This window comes from Artemia franciscana, chromosome 20 (genome assembly GCF_032884065.1).
Source record: "Artemia franciscana chromosome 20, ASM3288406v1, whole genome shotgun sequence".
NCBI classification, from domain to species: Eukaryota; Metazoa; Arthropoda; class Branchiopoda; order Anostraca; family Artemiidae; genus Artemia; species Artemia franciscana.
The window spans coordinates 19259086-19279364 of record NC_088882.1 but is presented as its reverse complement, the minus strand read 5'-3'; the positions used below and the strand labels follow the sequence as shown (position 1 = coordinate 19279364).

Below are 20279 nucleotides of genomic sequence, written 5' to 3'. Positions count from 1 at the left end.
ACGGGGACTGCTAGCATATGACGAAGGAAAAATTGTTAATCTTCCAACGTTTGTGGTATTACCGTCATTTATAACTGCATCTCGCAAATGAATGTATTGTTCAGAGCGGAGCTTGGTCTGATTCAGGCGGATATATAGCAAACGTTCTGATTCAATTTTAGCATACATATCAACGACGAATTGGTGAAACAATTGACGGCATTTTAAAATATAATTTTCTTCATCCTGCCGAATCATTAGTCTATAGGAATAATAATGCATTGCACTGCATTTCTTATTCATTTCTTTGTTAGTGGCTGGATTCATCAATTTAATATTAAAGTGATAGCCGTCGGCTCCATCCCAAAAAATGATAGGATATTGTAGGGCATCGTAGCATCGATGAGTTTCAGCAATTCTTAACAACTGAGCGTTTCGCTTATGAAGAATAATATCTCGAGGTAAAAACTGATCACCGACCATAACGATTGCCACTTCGTCGATAGTTGGAGCATTGTATCTACGCACATGTTGGCCAGGAGGCGTTTTGTCAGCGGAAATAACAATTTTATGCGTATCAGTAGGCATCAAATCGATGGCTGTTTTGAACAGACGCACTAAATTATTATTTTCGTGGAAAAGATGTTGCAATTGGGAAACGATTGTCCTTTCAACGTGAGAGAAATTTCGCAACGTGCATTCAATTCAGAATTTCTATCACTGATGAAGTACAATTGTAAAAATTTATGATTCTCGCCTGAGAATGGTAGAAGGGACCCAGCTCTACGATAAATTTGCCCTTTTACTTTGAAAGTAGACATAAATTGATCTGGATTTTCGATTTGGGCTCCAAACGACGTCATTTGGAAACATGAGTTATATTTTCTGATTTGTGACAAAAAACGCTTAGATTCTGACGTAGTTCCAGTAAGGAAAGTCTTCAATGGCTCTGGTGGTGCAGCCAATAGAGGAAGTTTAACTTTTCCTGAGGCGCAACATATTCCCATTGTTTCACCATTGAATTTCAAGGCCTTGCAATAGTGACAAATTTTAGACATAGTCCCGATTTGAACACATCTACTCAAGCTATAATCATCGACTGGGCTGTACCTGAAGGCCAGGCGATAACTTTCAGGTTGCTCTGATTCCTCGGCACGCTTTCTTTTCTTACTTTCTCTATCAGCAGCAAGCCTGATTTCTTGCTGTTCTTGTGATTCCTCGGCACGCCTTCTTGTTTCACTTTCTCTTTTAGCAGCAAGTCTGGTTTCATGTTGCTCTGGTAGTTCCTCGGCATGCCTTCTTTTTTCACTTTCTCTTTTAGCAGCAAGTCTGGTTTCATGTTGCTCTGGTAGTTCCTCGGCACGCCTTCTTTTTTCACTTTCTCTTTTAGCAGCAACTCTGGTTTTGCGTTGCTCTGGTAGTTCCACGGCACGCTTTCTGTTCTTTCTTTCTCTATCAGCCTCAAGCCTGTTTCCTTGCTGTTCTTTTAATTCCTCGGCACGCTTTCTTTTCTTACTTTCTCTATCAGAAGCAAGTTTTTTGGCATAGACTCTTTGAGCATCTTCCTCGGCTGTTGCCATTGTAAGTTCATCAGTCATTTTACAGTTAAACATTAATAGATTTCTACGTGAACGCATGTCTTAAATATCTTTAATGACGTCACCGTCATAACAAAAATGACGACAACTAACTTCATATATATATATATATATATATATATATTATCATATATATATTTCATATATATATATATATATATATATATATATATATATATATATATATATATATATATATATATATATTATCATATATATATTTCATATATATATATATATATTATATATATATATATATATATATATATATATATATATATATATTATCATATATATATATTTCATATATATATATATATATATATATATATATATATATATATATATATATATATACTAAGCATGTTCCTAAAAATAGATCACTCTCTGTTATATTCCCAACCATTTGTTCTGAAGACTTTTACATTGTAATCCAAACTACCAAGCAAAATACCTATTGTGCATTTTCATTTTTCCCAATTTAATAGGTTAAAAAGCGTTTCCATTGGAGGGAGCAAGACTAGGGGTGTGAGGTCCAATTTTTAGCAAAGATGTGTTCACATGTATTTCTTGAAAAGATACATATACGATAGCAGATGATAATTAACGCTACCATTGATAGAATTTTTTTTTCATTCAGAGGGAAGGTACAGATGTGCAATGTATTTCGTTTTGTCCCTATTAGTTAGAAATATTTTCTCTTTCTTTTTAAGAGCCCACGCGCCTGGTGCAATAGTTATGATCCGTCCTCCAAAACTTTTTTTTATTCTTTTTTGCGGAAACCAAACAATAATTGATCCTGCCACGCACCAAGGAACTACCAATTTACAGGCGCAGTCCAACCAAGTCTGTCAGCAGCAGCCTTTGCTGCGATTATCGGCCAGTCCTTATCCCGACGACAACTGTGTCAGCAGAAAGCCCCCAAAATGCTCCGGGTCATTCTTGAAAGCCTGCCAGGGAGGCTTTCTCTGGAAGCTCGGTCTTTGTTTCAAGATTAGGTGGAGGTCACAGGAAATTATATCCCAGGATGGTGTTTCGAGTCTAGTTACCATTAAGCCTCTAATGAAGTTGCGTTTCAGTTGTGGCCTCTGTTACAATCTTCTAAATAAAAGTGAGTTGTTTTTTTCGTAAGACGCTATTGGTTAATCCTTAACCTATTTCAGTTTGGGGAAGACAGTTTCAGGCGAAATTCTTAAGGGTACATGAGAGAGTCTTAGTATATGTTTAAATGTGGTATCCACATTCTACAGCCTTGGAAAATAGTGGCTTACACTTCTCAGTTTTGATGGCAGCAATCGCAAATGCGTTTTCAAAGATTTTGGTTAGTTTTAGCCTATAAATAAAACAGCCTATAAACTCTATTAAAAACACTCCTGAATTTAAAACTGTTTTTTTTTTTATATTTATGACGAAGCCATTCGATCGTTAAACAATTGAATCATTGAAAATTCGTAGGATGTTACCCGCATAAATAATTGGTAGTTGAAATAAGGTTTGGAAATTTAAAGATTCGCTGAGTTTTTTTCTAGAATTAAAAGCAATATTGCGAGTGATATTAATGATATTGATGTAAAATTGCGAATGATTTATTTTCGAATCGGGAATAGAGGAGTCAGGAATATAGGAGTGGAATCTCCCCACGTAGAAGTAAAACTATGGTGTTGTAAGAGAGCACAAGAGATAGCAATTGCTCGAATTTAGGGAGCTTTAGAGTTGATAATTAAAATTAATGTACCATTTGATACTTATCCTTGTTGGTGTAATCTACTAACGCAGGACTTGCATTGCAGCAAATTGCTGAGAATTTACTGTGTCGAGTAGCCAGTATATGCAGTAGATATTTGACCTAATGACGCAAGACAGAGTCCCTGTATGATTGGTAGTCTAGCTAATCCATTAGTACAATATTCTTGTGTTTTGATAAGTTTGCTTTCGTGTTTTCCTCTATAATCCTTATGATTTTGCGCTTAAGACTCCAAATCGGGAGTCTTCTAAATAAAAACTGATAGATTTAAAATATTCTTTTCGTAACAATGAAAAAACTATGCTAATTGAAAACGCACATTAGAATAAAAAAATCCACAAAAGATGTTTTTGAAAGAAAAGTAAAAAGCTTCATTGAGCCAAAGATGAGCAGACATTAAGTCAAAATATATTTAAAGCGTAAAAAGACCATAAATAACTATTGATAAATAAATGAAACCAAAAACGAACAGAATGTAAAACAATTAACCAATTCAAAGTTAAAACGAGCGGATACTACCGCAAAAAGAAGTAGGGCTAATGCCCTCTGAACCTTCTAAAGACCAGAACGTAATCGTCTAGCAGGATTTTAGCAGTCAAAGACTGGAATTGAATAGCCTACCAGCTTATTTTTTAAGTCCAATAGTTGATTCTGTTTTTATGAGGGATCTTTCTATGAAAAGTACTAGCAAAAATTCAAATTTCTTTACCAATGAAGAAACTATTAGTTTTAGAGGGATACGTTCAATCATTCTTCGTCAATTCTTCAAACTCAGAAAATTAAATAGTAAAAATAAGTAAAATCACAAACAGAAATGACATAGAAAAGTAGATATCAGCCCTTTCAGTTCCGTGGGAAAATGCTCTATAGCTGAACTTGAACTTAGTCTTTTGTAATTCTAAGAAAATATTTTAGCAAGGGAACCCTCACAGATCCAAAGAGCTCTCATATTTAGATTTAACCTTAATTTGAAGCTCTTGCCTGCTTTAATTACCTGTTTGAAGGGAGTTTCTACTCAAAATGTTAAACATGGCTCGAAGAAACAAAAGTATCGCATAACACATTCAGATTTCTCCCTGACGGACACAAAGCTCCACTCCAGTTAAAATATTGCAGGCTTTGGCTCAAGGACAACCACAAATCATTCCTTATGGCCCCACGCAACAATTATTCACAGCTTTCCAAGATGTAATGTGCATTCATCAATCGTGAAAAAGGTCCCACTTTACATGGACACCATGTAGTTTAGAGCAGTACCACTTTCTCACAATAAACTAAAATCGTTGGCTAGGAAAAAACCAAAGTAATAGGACAAAACTAAAGCGTTACTTCCTCTGCACAACTAACCTTGGGAATAAAAGACGACACAAAACTCCATTTACCTAAAAAGCAAGATTATCCGAAAATAAATATATTGAATGGTCCGTTTTATCTCTGAGAAATAAGAAACAGCAAACAAGTGTTTCTAACGAAAATCAAACAACTGTCCTTGCTTTTAAGTTTTACTTGATTCTGCTTTACTGCTCGTGATGCTATTTATCTCTGATATCGTGCATTTTATTTCTTTTCACTTTTTTTTTTATTTTTTAGCATGATGTAGGCTCTGATACACCTTTTAACCTTTAAGTTATCATAAAGATTCGAATAACTACAGGAGTGATTGGATCACTTTCTCTAGTAAGGTCCCAAAATTTGAATGGAGACGAATAGAAAAGAATATGAATCTGGTCATGAAACAATACAAATGAACAGAGCCCATCTAACTAGAATATCAAACTAAAAATAAATAAACTAACTGATTTCGCTTTGTATAGCCTAAGAATTTCTAAGATGTTTCGTTGTCTTCTTAAGTCACGTCCAGAGAATTTACGATGCACAAACTACTATAGAGCAAGCCATAGCTTACCTCTGAACGTGAGTAGGAAGCGTGAAAACTTGCGCATCATATGCATCATAGTCAAACAATTGGTTCAAAGAGCCTGTTTCACACCCAGGGTGAATCCTTTCAGATTGGGACTTCATTAGTCTTATACTGTCCTTAGTAGAAGGGGATACAGGCAAGCGAAGTCTTGGAACAAAATTTGAGTACCCAAGCTTTTTATTGGTTGTGTAAAAACTCAGGTTTAGCCAATGAGGTATGTTGTAATCGTCGGTATCGAGCATGTCCTTATTCTGAAACTGAGAATGAAATAAATATATATTTTTAGTGACTCTGGCTCAGATTCAATTGACTAATTCTAAAAATTTGTCAAATTGATTTGTCAAATTTGTCAAAAATTTGTCAAATTGATTTAAAAAATTTGTCAATTTGTAAAAATTGATTCTAAACTTACGGAAAAATTCAGTGAAAAATACCTTCATTTCTTGAAACTAAATACAGCTTTGGATTTACAAATTACATAAGGTAATTATTGACGACATTAGAAATACAAGTAAAAATGAAATAGAAGACACTTGAAATAGAGACGAATTATATTACACATATTTCCTTTCGTACTTAAAATCTGCTGAGCTTTCAGCAATTGTATCACTACATATCAAATATCCAGTTTAATTTTGTTAGTTCTTTCCAGGACAGCATAAGACAAACATTTTTCAATAAGACACAAATGACGCAGTAGGCTTTAGACTTTTACAGTTAGGTGAGGGGAAAGGGGGCAGTAGCCAAACTCTTGTTTGTACTAATTTTTGTTCGTTTTAAGTTTTATGTAAATATTCAACTTAAGCGTTACTCGTTTTAAGATTTATTTACCCATTTATATTAGTACCTGCTGTATGTTTGTTGTTTATTTAATTTTTGTTCGTCTTGGGTATCATTTATTCTTTAATAGTAATTAAATAAAAAACAAGTTTTTTCATAAAAAAAAGGAGCAACATTAAAACTTTAAAATGAATAGAAATTATAAAAGGGTATATAAAAGGGGGTTGCCCCTACTCAACACCTCGCTCTTGACGCCAAAGTTCTCCGTACTTTTAAAAAAGCTTCTTATTTTTCTAATTAAGCGACCCTTGTCCTTCTTAAAGAATTAGAATAAAATCCCAACTTTAGCGTAAAGAGCGAGGTGTTGAGAAGAGGGAAATCCCCTTCGTATAAGTAATAACTTCTGTTCATTTTAAGTTTTAATGTTCCTCCTTACTTTCAGTTGAAAAAAACCTGTTTTTTGTTATTTAATTTCTGATTGTTTTTAAAATAATGCCAGGAAATCTGACTCCACCTCCACAGAGAAATCCCCCTTCTCATGAAAATATACTCTAGACAATTCAATTCCGGTGAAAATTTACCCCGGACAATTACCTTTAACAACTCTACGCCTAAAAATTGAGACAGAAAAGAGAAATCAATACATATAAAAAGCATTTTGTATAGGAATCATAGGAATTTCCCCTAATAATTTCACCTCCTTGAAACTTCCCTCCCCACGGAAGATTCCCACAGAAAAAGCCCCAGCAGAAAATTCGTCCCCCTCGAAAATGTATGCATACTTCCCAATAACATATACTATATGTAAACAATGGGCAAATTATATAACTTAAAGGCCTTTCCCCTGGGACTGTGAGGGGGTCACGTTGTATCCAAAGGCATAGTTACTGGGCTTTCAACTATGATGAATGACTGTCTCGAATTTTGATCGGCCAATTTAGGGAAAAAGGGACGTGGGCGCCTAGTTGCCCTCGAATCTTTTTGGTCACTTAAAAGGGGCACTATAGCTTTTAATTTCTGATCGAGTTAGTTCTCTCATGATATTCTAGGACGAATGGGTCGATACGATCACCCTGGAAGAAAAAACAATAGCAAAAAAAGAAACAAATAAACACGCGTCCGTGATCTTTCTTATGTCAGAAATAAAAAGAATTCTATATTTTTGCAAATAGGAGCTTGAAAACCTTAAAAGTAAGGTTTTCTGATACGTTAAATCTGATAGTGTGATTTTCAGTAAGATTCTATGACTTCTAGGGGATGTTTTCTCCTTTTTCAAAAATCAGAAAATTTTCTTAGGCTCATAGCTTTTAATGGGTAAGACTAAACTAAATGAAACTTATATATTTGAAATCAGCATAATAAGCGCTGATTGGCAAAATTCCTTTTTTTTACAGTTTCGGTTACTACTGAGCCGGTTCGCTCCTTACTTATAGTTAGTTACCGCGAACTGTTTGATTTCTGGTCATTTTGAGTTTGAATTAGAGTAGGAATTTATTTCCACTGGTCTTAAGTTTAATATAGCTCTTCACTTTTCTTTGAAAAACTTCTTTATGGGATTTTTTTTAATTAATATGTATGAAAGGATTTTAAACTCTCTAAATTTCTTCATCAGGTGAATTTTTGAAGAAAAATCCAAGATATCCATAATGATGAAACCCTATTTTATCAAACACTCAAGCTTAGCATAAACAGGAAAGTAAAATATAAAGGTCAATTGACAACAATAATAGCCATTGCAGCAATGGGTATTGCTGAATTAAGTCTAATTATCATCGGAGCTAACAGTGACGTTGCTGCGAGGAGTTGATCATGAATGGTATAATGTTAACTCGACATAAACGAAGGGGCGAAAAAAATGGAACAGAAGAGAAGGCAAGTTTGGCTACAGATAAGGCACGTAAAAGAGAAACGGAAGACACATTTGGAAAAGTGAAATGCATCATATCTATAGCCCCTTTAAAATCTTTACAAAAGATTAATTACTTCCACATGAAGATAATTAAGATTATTTGATTTTAATAAACAAAGACCTTGAAACCAACCATAAAAGCCGGTGGATCAAAACAAAAAAAAATGCACGGTTAGTATCACCACTGTAAAAACCCTGAGCTGGGGGGTTTTAACAACCTCATTTAAAAAAAAAAACAAAAAAAAAAAAAAAAACACTTTTGATGGCAGTAATGTCTTCCTTTATTTTATTTTTTCTTTACCGTAAGCGCTAGCAGGTTACCACAGGATCTAGTGAGATGTTTAATGGATTATTTTAAAGCTCTCGATTATATTATGGATTAAATGTAATTATTTGCAACAATAATAAAACAACTGTAAGTTTTTGTAACTACATCTTGATATCTGAAGTGCAGTACGGCACCAAAAGTGGCACTTCCGGGTGTCATATTTGAGGTAGAAAGACTGAGAAATATAACAATGACATCATTATAATCTCTATGGTCACAAACTCTTAACAGGGGGCTATATCCTCTGTTTTGCAAATTCCCTCTCTTAACCCCCTTAGCTAGTGAAAACCAAAAATTGGATTAAAAAACTGCTAAGAAAAAAAAAAAAAAACATGGAAACTCGATTCAGGAATAACAGCAGTCATCTACGTTCATCTTAACAGTGAACGATAAGAACTAAAACAATTTACAGAAATTTCGAAAAAGACCTTGAAACGCTGATGTTTCTCCAGTAGCAGCGGGGTACATAAACGCCTGAGTCACAAAGAACTGTGAAAGAGCTAATTTGAAAGTTTAATTTTGTCTCGACACCGCCATTGCAAAGTGGCATGCGTCACCAACGATGGGACTTTTCGCGTCAGTTCCTGAAATGGATCGGCTTGGAAGCATAAGCAAGGTGCGAATAAAATCTCCATGGTTGAAAATTCTTAACTGGATGCTTAAAATTACCTCTTGAATACTCCACCTCTAACCACCTAATCTGATTGATGGAGAGAATGGAATCTGAATATAATAATAATTACGAAGATAATATCAAACAACAGCTGATGAATCAAGCAACAGCTTATTAATAGAATTATTTGTATCAAGGATAAGGTTCCTCACTTTCTCATATGCCCTAGAAAGGGGTATCAGAAGAGAGGAAAATGTTACAGTGTGGCAATAAGTGACGCAAGACTGAATTAAACCGTGAAACAAACATTTTAGAAAAGACCCAGAAAAAATGGGTATGAGCTTTCAAAGAATTCTGAGATTACTCGATAACTTCATCTTAATTTAACTAATATTGTGGCTAAGGAGGTATTCTCATTAAGAAGAATACCTAGGAAGTTGTTAGAAGTTGTTAGTAAGGTTCCAATTGTGAGCAGAGCTGATAGAATATCAACCGTCACTAAAGATGCAAGATCAAATAAATCAAATAAATAAATTAAAAGTAAGTAAAGATCAAAATAAAACAAAGTATCTAAGAAAGTAAACTAACGTTACAAAATATGAATAAATAAATGAAATATATATATCAATGGTTGAACTTATATTTCAATATTACAGGCACACGGACATTATTATAAGCTCTCCAAAAGGTCATTAGGGAACTGTAGAAATAAAGGGATGGCACCGCCTGGAGACAGATACACATTACCAATGATAAAGTCCTCCCCTTGAATATTAATTTCAATAGATACGGATTCAAAAATCCCTTTCTGATTCCTTGATAGATTATTTCTGATAATGTACACAAGGTCATTGAATATATAGAAATGAGACAATCTTTTGGCATCCTTCGCCGATTTAGTAGTCTTCCTATATCCGGTTTTACCCAGCAGCATTTCATTCCCATTATCCAGAACGGTTGAGTGCCATACATTTTAAGTTTTCTTTTGAACATAACGTTGGAGGAATAAAAAACTTGGTTTAATTAAGGGAATTCTCTCTTTTAATTCGTAATCGCAGTTTTAACGATGAATCTAGTTTCGTTAGTTGAATGTGCAATAAAATTATCTCTTTTAAATACTTCACTTTAACTGAAATTTCGCTCGGCTTAGGTTTGATGTCGTTTGCAAGCTCTCATTTCAAGTTCTAAATTCACTCTTTAATTGTTGTGACAAAAATTTGATTATTTAACCGAATATAAGAAAGAGCTTGGAAATTTTAGCAGTGATTATTAGTAGTACTTACTCTTAAAAGGGGTACTGCGTGGAGCGGTTGCTCTCCCACACATACAAGATCTGAGCCAATACCACAATCAATAATTCTCTGCTTTGTGATGGAAGTAAGCTCTCGACTAACCTCAAAAATCCCGACCCCTGGAGTCAAAACCACGGAAAGTTGCCCAGTTCGATCAAGACTTCTGTCCATATAATGTTTCTCGAAAACTGAAAGGTAGAATATGTATAATCACAGTACATTCCTAATGTTAGTTAATTTTTCTTTTCCGAAAACGAAGTTTTTCAAAGAAAAGTAAAGAGCCATATGAAAAATGATCGAGCAGTAATGAATTCAAATAAAAATTCGACCGCAAAACATCCAGAGGTTATTCAGGGTTTCATAAATAAATGAAACCTTGAGGACACAGAAATCATATGTATCGCAATAGCGCTGGCTAAGTAAAGAACGAAGTGACTTGCTACGTTTTTTCTTCTTTACATCAAGGCACTTCGTATGGAGAATCGCCGTAGAAACTTCGGAGCGGTTACCATTTTATCGCAAAATTTAAGGTTCTAGTGCTCTTTTTAAGAGACAAAAGCGACTGGAGGGCAATTAGCTACCCTCCCATGCCACTTTTATCTACCCTCTCCAAAAGACATCTCATCAAACTTTTTAGAAAGTCAATTTATTCAGCGTAATTTAAAAGTCCAACACCTAAGTCTCTGGGGATGACACAACCTCCCATACATCCTAGGGCACGGGCTGTAAATTGTGCAATTTGCTAATTGTTTACAAATAGGACTTTTAACAAGAAAGAATTGCATTTTCGATCCTGGGTCACCAAAAAGGCTAAGCATATTAAGGTGAAGCCATCAGAGAATATGGATAAATCAAAACAAAATGCGGACAGGTTGTCAAAAGGTTTGTACAACTTTGCTACAACACTAGGTTGTAGCATAATGGCGTTAGAATTTCATCCGCCCTATAGAACCCATGGGTCCTGGAAATCAAATAAATGGTCAAACCATTTATTTGAATATAATTCCAGTAACCATCCATCCAAAGCACTATGATACAACTTTCATTAATTTGTTGCAAACTGTCGCAACAATTTGTTGAATAAATTCTGTCCAACATATAAACGAAAGTGATGAAAGTGACTATGTCAATGAAAGTGAATATGTCAATGAAAGTGACTATGTCAACGAAAGTGACTATGTCAATTAAAAACGAACACAAATTAGTTAAAAAAAACTTTTCTATAAAAAAAGTTTTTCAAAGAAAATTAAAGACCTATATTAAACCAAAGACGAGCAAAAATAAAGTTAAATAATGATTCAAGCGTAAAACGACCATAAATGATTATTAATTAATAAATGAAACCCAAAAGGAACAGAAATTATAAAAGACAAAGAAGTCAAACTTAAAAGGATGAGAAACTACCATAAAGAGAAGTAGAGCTAACGCCCTCTGTGCCTTCTAAGGACCAAAGAGAAATTTGCACTTTACTGAGAGCATTTCTCTTTTATAAAGACGATAAATACAGAATATTTAAGAATTTCAGGAATGAATATTAGTATGCATTAAACTGTCTATCTCTTTTCACTTGTTCTTTTAAGTAATCTTGTTTGTTACGCTATTCTTTTTTTTAGGTGTTAAGAGAAACACAAACACACAGCACAAAATAAAAACCGTTTTCAGTAAAGTACAAATTACGTTCTGTTTTGATAAAGCCAGACATGTATATACTGGTTATGTATTCAATCTTCTAAGCCATAGATTAATTTATGAAATTTTATTCACCAAACTACGGCCAGTTTCACCAACTAATGTTTATGAACCTTCATCCAACGGTCCAGAAAGTTTTTTTTCTCCATATTCCGATCTCTGTTTCACAAACGACACCCCTCATTCAAGGTTACAAATTACACCCTTTAAATCCTGTACATAAACAGTATGGTGGAGATTCAAAATTAGAAATAGTCCTTATTACTATGATAATTGTTGTCTTTCTCTTTTGAATGCACGCATATTCAGGATTATCGAAGAACTTCCATGAAATTAGAACTTCCATGGGATTAGAACTTCCAACTTCTAGGATTATTAGAACTTCCATGAAAGATTAGAATTTTTAATCAAGAAGACACGATAAAAAATTTTCAGAAAGTGCTACAATTCGTGCATGTACCAAAAGAAAATCCTGGATTTTCTAAATCTGTTTGTTGTCAGCTCATATGCTTTATCTATAGATTTCTATATTTCATAATTATAGTAGGGCAAGAGCTTGACTATTGTAGGGTTAATATGAGGACCGCCTTTTTTCATTTTATCGTTTAGACAGTAAAACATTTATACACAGTCTTCTGTTTTATACGTTTAATGATTCAATTGCTGCTAGAAATGTTGAGCTGAAACTTTTGGTCCTTTTTGGTTTTCTCTATTGTATTAATTTTTTTTTACATATAGGAATATCGGCTTTGTACAGCGACGATCAATTTGATTCCTCAATCTTATATTATCCTTCAATTTCAATTTTACTTTGTTTTGCAAGTTTACATAACTTATATAAAACAACAAAATTATTTACAATCACTACGTATTTCTCCTGATTGTCAAGTTCATTTAACGATCTTTATCAACAAAGTTTCTCACTGAGTAATCAAAAATTACATAATGAGTCTTTCCATATGCCGAATAAATTCTAGATTCACCTTGCAGACATACACAGAGACACCCAAAGGAACATAGACACAATTTATTCTAAAAAATCTTACCATTTAAAGACATATTCAAAACTTCAAGGAAATTTCCATGACTGGCTGAAGAGTTATAGGCTTTAGGCACGTTTTGCTGCCCGTATTTTTTATGACTGGCTTCTAAAACCTCTTCTGGGTACGAGTTAAAAGCGATTCGAAGCTGAGTCAACATTTTGTGCCAGTCATCTGACCTTTCATTGTGCACTAGAACCCTAGCAATAAAGAGTGTAATTAAAAATAAATTCTATTCAATAACGACGATATGGTATATGAAACAATAGCTACAGCACTTTAAGCGTGAACAAATCGTTTAACAACCACATTGAAAATGTTAATTTTTAACTGCAAAACAGGTAAAAGGAAAACACTGAAAAAGAACGTGAAAATATGGAATATTCTAATCAGTTGAAAAAGGAGATAAATTTATATTCTTCAAAATGCTCGTGCTTGTTTTGATCCAAAACGGTCTTAGGTAGTTTAAAAGAATGCATAAACGTTGCAATTGTCATAAACTTTCAATTTTTTTTAGAAGTCCTAAAATATTAACGGATTTACTTCTTCGGAAATGTACACGATACAAACTGTATCATAACAAGTACTGCATCATAGGCAACATTCTACAGTTACCTATAGTAAAGAACCGTATTCCTTCAATACACTATTTTTTCCCTCAGTCACTTCGTGGGGAAGGGATGATCGTGCGGAGTTTGAAGGGCTAATTTAATTTGGATTGATAGTTCAAATGCCTTTTTAAGAGCCAAAAGTGACTGGAGGGTAGCCACAAAAGTCAAAAGGTCTTGTAAATATACCTTCAGGGTGGCATTATACGAACAAGCCCTAGGGCAAGGGCCGCAAATAAAGGCTATTACCAATAATTTGCACACATGTTTTATAATATGAAAAGCAGAGCGTGTTTGACTCTGTGTGTGTGTGATTGGCTCGAAAGTTCCGGAAGAATACTCTCTAGGTGAAAAGGATCAAATATTTTGCTATTGGAAAAGGGAGGGCCCCTTTTGTCCTTGATCAGTTTGAAAGTTACAGCCATAAGACCTCGGGCCAAAAAATTTCATGTGAAAAACGTCCCAGGACACGTCCCTCCCACCCCCCCCCCCCAGGTTTTGTATAATCGGGTATTAAGGGACTTGTAAAGCGGATCTTCAGTTATAATTTGGATGATCTAAATCCAAAGACCCTACGTACAGACCCCACATCCAGGTTATCAAAATTACACATATACAATATCATCTCAGGAACAGCTCGGAGGACGGGACTGACAATATTATGCAGTTGAATATTATGCATGAAAAAAAAAAAAAGAAGAGACGAAGAAATTCAAACAAACAATCACCACAAACAAATACAAAAAATAACATAAAATGGATTTAGAAAAAGAACAACGGGTCTACGACCAGTAGAAGAAAAGGGATAACCATTTCGCCTGCTCCAAATGATGCCTCCCCAGTAGTGGAAACGGCAAGAACTTAAAACATTACTACGCGGAAATAGGAGGAAATATTAAATCAAAGGAGACTAAAAAGGACACGATCTAACCAAAGATATAAAATTACTACTGCACAGCACAATACAACTGAAGTAGAACATACAGTCAATGAGCTGCTTCTCTGAGGAACTGCAACAGAGAAACAGCTGACAATAAGACGATAAAAACAACTGCAAATGAACTTAATTATTTTGTTAAGAAATAATCTTTTTTTGGCATCAAGTGAAGCTATTCTCTGTAGTTTTATATCTAATTTGTGCCCTTGGTGGTTTGTAAAGTCGAAATTTTGACAACAGATCAAGTTTTAAAATAATATTAAAAATTGAATTAATATCCAATTTTCCTCTTTCCGATATTTTTTTTTTTTTTTTTTTTTAAGTTCTATGGCTTCCCTTACCTATCGTGCAAAATGTTTATAATCAGATATAGCTGTTGCTTCCTTAAAGTATGTAAAATGGTCAGGATAATACAAAACTGCTGCTGATGATAACTATCATGATGATAACTGCTGTGGATGTACGCCACGAAGGGACTTTTTGGCATGAAGGCGCTCAGGATGAGGGACGCGAGAAAAGGGTGTAAATGATGAAACACGTCCTTTTCCGTGTGCGTTGCCTCAATTAAGAGGGACTCAAATCTGAGCAACACTCAGGAAGCTGCCCCGTCAGATGGTGAGTAATCTTGGGTGCATCAAATTGGCACTATATAGTAAACCAGAAGGGATAACTGAGGGTCTATGGTGAGCTTCTCCGAAGCCGAGACCTAACCCAATTCTAAAAGTAATTTTGTCGTGTGTTGAGTTCCTGAATTGGTGGTCAGGAACCAAGGTTAGGATAACTTTTATCTTTACCTATGATGAATGATAATAGCAATGAATGTAAAATCACGATAAATAAAAGTTCAAAAAGGGATAAATCCTTTTATTAGACAGTGATAATTCACAAAAAATACTGGATATTTCGGTCACATGTTTGCTTCATCAGCAGAAATACTTCTATTGAATTCTTTTGAATTCCCTGTCAGACTTCAGGGGAATCCGGCAAAGCAGCACCCAAAATAAAGAGTGGAAAAAAAATAGGTCCTCGAGCACCAAATAGAGTGAGGGTTTTTGCTGATGTTGTAAAGCTGATTACCATAAGGGTCACAAAGGCAATTAGAAAAGCCTCGGGGATAAAGATGTTGTTGATGTTGGAATAAAGATGTGGAATTCCCAGGTGCGACTACAAGTAAGAAATATTTTCATACCTAAACCAGGAAAAGAGTATTATAAAAAAACTTCGGTCCTATGGAATGTTCACTTTAACACATTTTCATTTGAAAGTGATGAAGCGACAACATTAGTGCTTGACAAGTAATCCAGAGAAAAATACTATAATTCAAGAAACTAATATCGGGGTTTTAGGCAGGAAGCTCAACAAAAACAGCATTACACCAATTAGTGTGGCGAATACAGCAAGAGTTTGAAAGTAAACAATCTGTGATGGGTATGTTCCTAGATATAAAATGGACATTTGACAATGCCACTTTCAAAGCCATAGAGGTAGAATAAGCAATAATTGATCAATGCATTTGGAAATTTAACTGGCATATGCTTAGAAATTAACAAATAGTCTTAAACCAGAAAAGAGTCAAATTATCACAAACTCTTCATAAAGGTTGCCTACAGAGGGAAGTAGGATGTGGATGTAAAGAATATTGTCCTTTTTTGAAGAGCCTTTGCAAAGTAAGGAGATATATCAGAACACACAATGCTTGCCAAAGTTATCAAAATAGCGTACATGCGATATGTTGGAAACGACTTGAGGGGCTGATTTGAAGCTTTCATAGAGAGTTTGGGTATAAGCCATTTTAGCTTATATTTTCTCTTGAAGGAGAAGCCAGAGGAAAGGTATATATCAATTTATCTCCTATCCGCCTAAAAGTTTTTGAAATATCAATCTTTATACGATTTAATTCTATTTTTTGGGCAAGAAATTAAATCAATAAAAATTCACTAAGCATAACCAGGTTATCAAAATATCGCAATTTAAATATATTGGAAACAGCTTTGGAGATCGAGTGTAATTTTCAGGGGGTGTCGGAGGAATCAAGTACCCTTCAGATTTGCATGATGATGCTAATCACGGTTTCATTGAGTCATCTTCAAGTAAGATGGAGGCGGTGATCAAGCTTTTTCTTTCGTATAGTGAAAGAGGTCTATGGAGGCTCAGTCACGGATCTTAAAAATCGTTCTAAAAGGGTCTAATCGTTCTGAACCAACAACTCAAGTTTTGTCCTCATGATTCTACCTTCATGGCTGCCTCTAGGATGGTGCGCCAACGGGAGTCTGAGATTCAAAGTTCGAATCAAGGTTCCCATCATGGAGAAAATCAGACACATATCTTAACTGCTTTTTCAGAAACTTCAGGGCAAGTTTGCACTAACTCTAAAAAAAATGCACGGATCTATATTTCAGTCACTTCAAATATCTGAATTAAAACAAAGATAAAAAACATTAAGACTCTTAAATTGGATTACGGTGATTAAAAGATGATTATTTACTTATGCATAAATATTCTTCATCTCTAAATTGAAATAAAGAAAGCAAGTTTATCCAAGTTTAAGCTTTTTTTTTATCCTGTATACTACACCTGTAATAGTCTTCATAGAAACGACCTCTGAAATCCGCTGTGACTTTAGATCGCATTTCGGAAGGAAATGCATCAATAGAAGCTGCTTCATAATAAGTTCTAGAGAACAGAACAATTGTTACTTCATGGTTGCAACCCTCTTTCTGAAAAAAAAAATATATCATAAAAAAAAACATTGTGATATCATATCTAATCTATATTATCACTATGTAAACTCTTTAAACGTAAAGCCTCATATTCAAAAACTATAATTCAGATCCAAAATTGTGATGTTGAAAAATTTGAAACTTTGGCAATCAAAAGCGAACAGAAATTAATTAAAAAAAAGAAATTCGAAAAATAATTTGTTTTTAAAGATAAGTAAAGAGCCATATTAACCCTAAAACAAATAAACAAGCAGAAATAAATTCCTTTATTAGTTAAAACTAAAATAGCCAGAAATAACTATTAAAGAATAAATGAAACCCAAAACAAACAAAACTTAAAAAACAAACAATCACAGCAAAACAAACATACAACTGGTATTAATTTATTTCAATAAAACAACAATAAATAATCTTAAAACGAATGAAGCTTAACTGTGTCACTCATACTTTTCACGAAGACACATAATGTATCTTGCTTCTTTTTTATAACAAAATAAAGGCATCCCAACCACAAAGATACGCTTTTAGTCAAGGCTATTACTTGTTTTCACAGTATTCAATTTTTCGCGATTGAACTTTCTCCAAAGCGACTAATGGTGGCTTCTAGAAAATTATTTCTGTTTGAATCACTGATTCACATGGTAATTGATACTTGTTAAATATTCTTGTCTTATGCTTTTAAACATAATTAGTTTCAAATAGAAACTACATTAAAATGTCGTCTGCTTGCACTGGAATTATTATCATGCCTGATGATTTTTTTGACATTTAAAGAGATTGGGTTTAAAAGGGATAGAACAATGATGAAAACTTATACTATTTTATACTAATGAAACTGAATTGGTTTTCACAAGTCTACAAATATCCCAAAAAATTATGGAAGCTTTTTTCGCAGTTGTAAGGGGGTGTTCTCGGTAAAGGGTAACGGAAAATCCAGCTTTTTAGCGGTTATAACAGGACGGCTACACGAAACTTATTTGAGGCCACTTCTGCTCGTTGTATGTTTTGTTACATTGTTGATTGTAATTTCTGTTTGCTTTAGGTTTTATTTATTATTCATAGTAAATTTTATTCTCCAAAATCCTGATCGTTTGAAGTTAAAAAGTTCCTCTTTAGGTTTCACACCAAAACTTAAGCCTTAATATAACTAATTTTTGTATTTTAATACACTTAGTTTGATATTTTTGCACACTGAATCACTGATTCACAGGGTAATTGATACTTGTTAAATATTCTTGTCTTATGCTTTTAAACATAATTAGTTTCAAATAGAAACTACATTAAAATGTCGTCTGCTTGCACTGGAATTATTATCATGCCTGATGATTTTTTTGACATTTAAAGAGATTGGGTTTAAAAGGGATAGAACAATGATGAAAACTTATACTATTTTATACTAATGAAACTGAATTGGTTTTCACAAGTCTACAAATATCCAAAAAAAGCTATGGAAGCTTTTTTCGCAGTTGTAAGGGGGTGTTCTCGGTAAAGGGTAACGGAAAATCCAGCTTTTTAGCGGTTATGACAGGACGGCTACACGAAACTTATTTGAGGCCACTTCTGCTCGTTGTATGTTTTGTTACATTGTTGATTGTAATTTCTGTTTGCTTTAGGTTTTATTTATTATTCATAGTAAATTTTATTCTCCAAAATCCTGATCGTTTGAAGTTAAAAAGTTCCTCTTCAGGTTTCACACCAAAACTTAAGCCTTAATATAACTAATTTTTGTATTTTAATACACTTAGTTTGATATTTTTGCACAAAGAGCCATTAGGCAATCATAGTAGATAAAATAACAAATTATATTTAAAGGAACATCAAATGAACGCAATCAGATTTACATAAAATGTAGCCTATAATGCCCCACAATTTTCAATATACGGTGCAAACAGCCTGAGGAATCTTGCTAGCCGTCAAAGGATTCACCCCCGATCGTACTGATAATCTAATCTTCATTATATTTCATCGTATTAAACTTACCATCTGAAATAATTTCTTAAACCTATCCTTCCATTTCTTAGACACTATCCATCCATTTGTAATTAATTGAAACGAAAAGGCGTATGCTTTTTCATTATGACTATGGAAAAACGACAAGGATACTTTTTGTTATGAATAATAGAAGTCTGAACATTTCGACTTCACGTCCAGAAGCCTTTAACAACAGGAAAAAAATGAAAGGACAGAACAAACTAGCCAAAAATAAATAAAACGCATAAAAAACGGAAAACAAAACCCAAACGATCCACAAAATAAAACAAAAACACAAGAAGACTGTCTAGTAAGATAATTTAATTTTTAATATATCAGAATTCACAAGTAAACAAAACAGGAGAAAGTAGGATTATAACCATCGGACAATTTAAACGCTTCCTCATTCTGAGATTTGCCTCAAACAGTGTCAATATACAAAAAAGGTTAAATGACTAATTCACTCAATTTTGGCTTTTTTTGGGCAAGATCTTGCAAGAGTAGCAAAATAATTTAAAGCGTTTCTTTCCCTCAATAATAGCAATTCAAATTTATAGCATTGCAATCATAATTCACAACAAGTCCATTTTTAAGTAAATTATAGCACAAATTTCACCACCTTGACGAACAAGATTATCAGCAAGCATCTTAAAAAAAAACATTTAACCGCACTCTTTTTCTAATTTCTCTATCCACTAACTCTTGAAACAGACTAGGGAACAAGTTTACGCAGAGCGGCAAAAGGATAGAAGCTTATTTAATTCATAATCTTATTTACGAGCACAAACATCAGCACAAATTTCACCACCTTGACGAACAAGATTATCAGCAAGCATCTTAAAAAAAAAACATTTAACCGCACTCTTTTTCTAATTTCTCTATCCACTAACTGTTGAAACAGACTAGGGAACAAGTTTACGCAGAGCGGCAAAAGGATAGAAGCTTATTTAATTCATAATCTTATTTACGAGCACAAACATCAGTAATATACCGTCTAAGAGCTTTTTTTGTGTAACTGAAGTGTCACGCGTATCGCTAGTCTTGCAAGGTCTGAAATCATCAGGCGTTTATATGGATCTGAAGAATCCATACAACCAATAAGAATCTTTCAGAAAATTTCCGAATATTTTATTCGGTTATCTTTTTACAG

The 20279-nt window shown here is 33.9% G+C and overlaps 1 protein-coding gene across 3 annotated transcripts in view; it reads right to left on the bottom strand.

Annotated features, from left to right (window-relative positions):
* LOC136039854 (GATOR complex protein Iml1-like) overlaps positions 1 to 20279 on the bottom strand; it is a 104730-nt gene that overhangs the window by 55293 nt on the left and 29158 nt on the right. For all 3 annotated transcript variants that reach the window (XM_065723788.1, XM_065723790.1, XM_065723789.1), the window contains 4 exons: positions 17013 to 17155; positions 12900 to 13093; positions 10156 to 10352; positions 5228 to 5499 (listed from right to left, as the gene is read on the bottom strand). In XM_065723788.1, coding sequence (XP_065579860.1) covers positions 5228 to 5499; positions 10156 to 10352; positions 12900 to 13093; positions 17013 to 17155 — 806 coding nt within the window. The remainder of the gene's footprint in view (positions 1 to 5227; positions 5500 to 10155; positions 10353 to 12899; positions 13094 to 17012; positions 17156 to 20279) is intronic.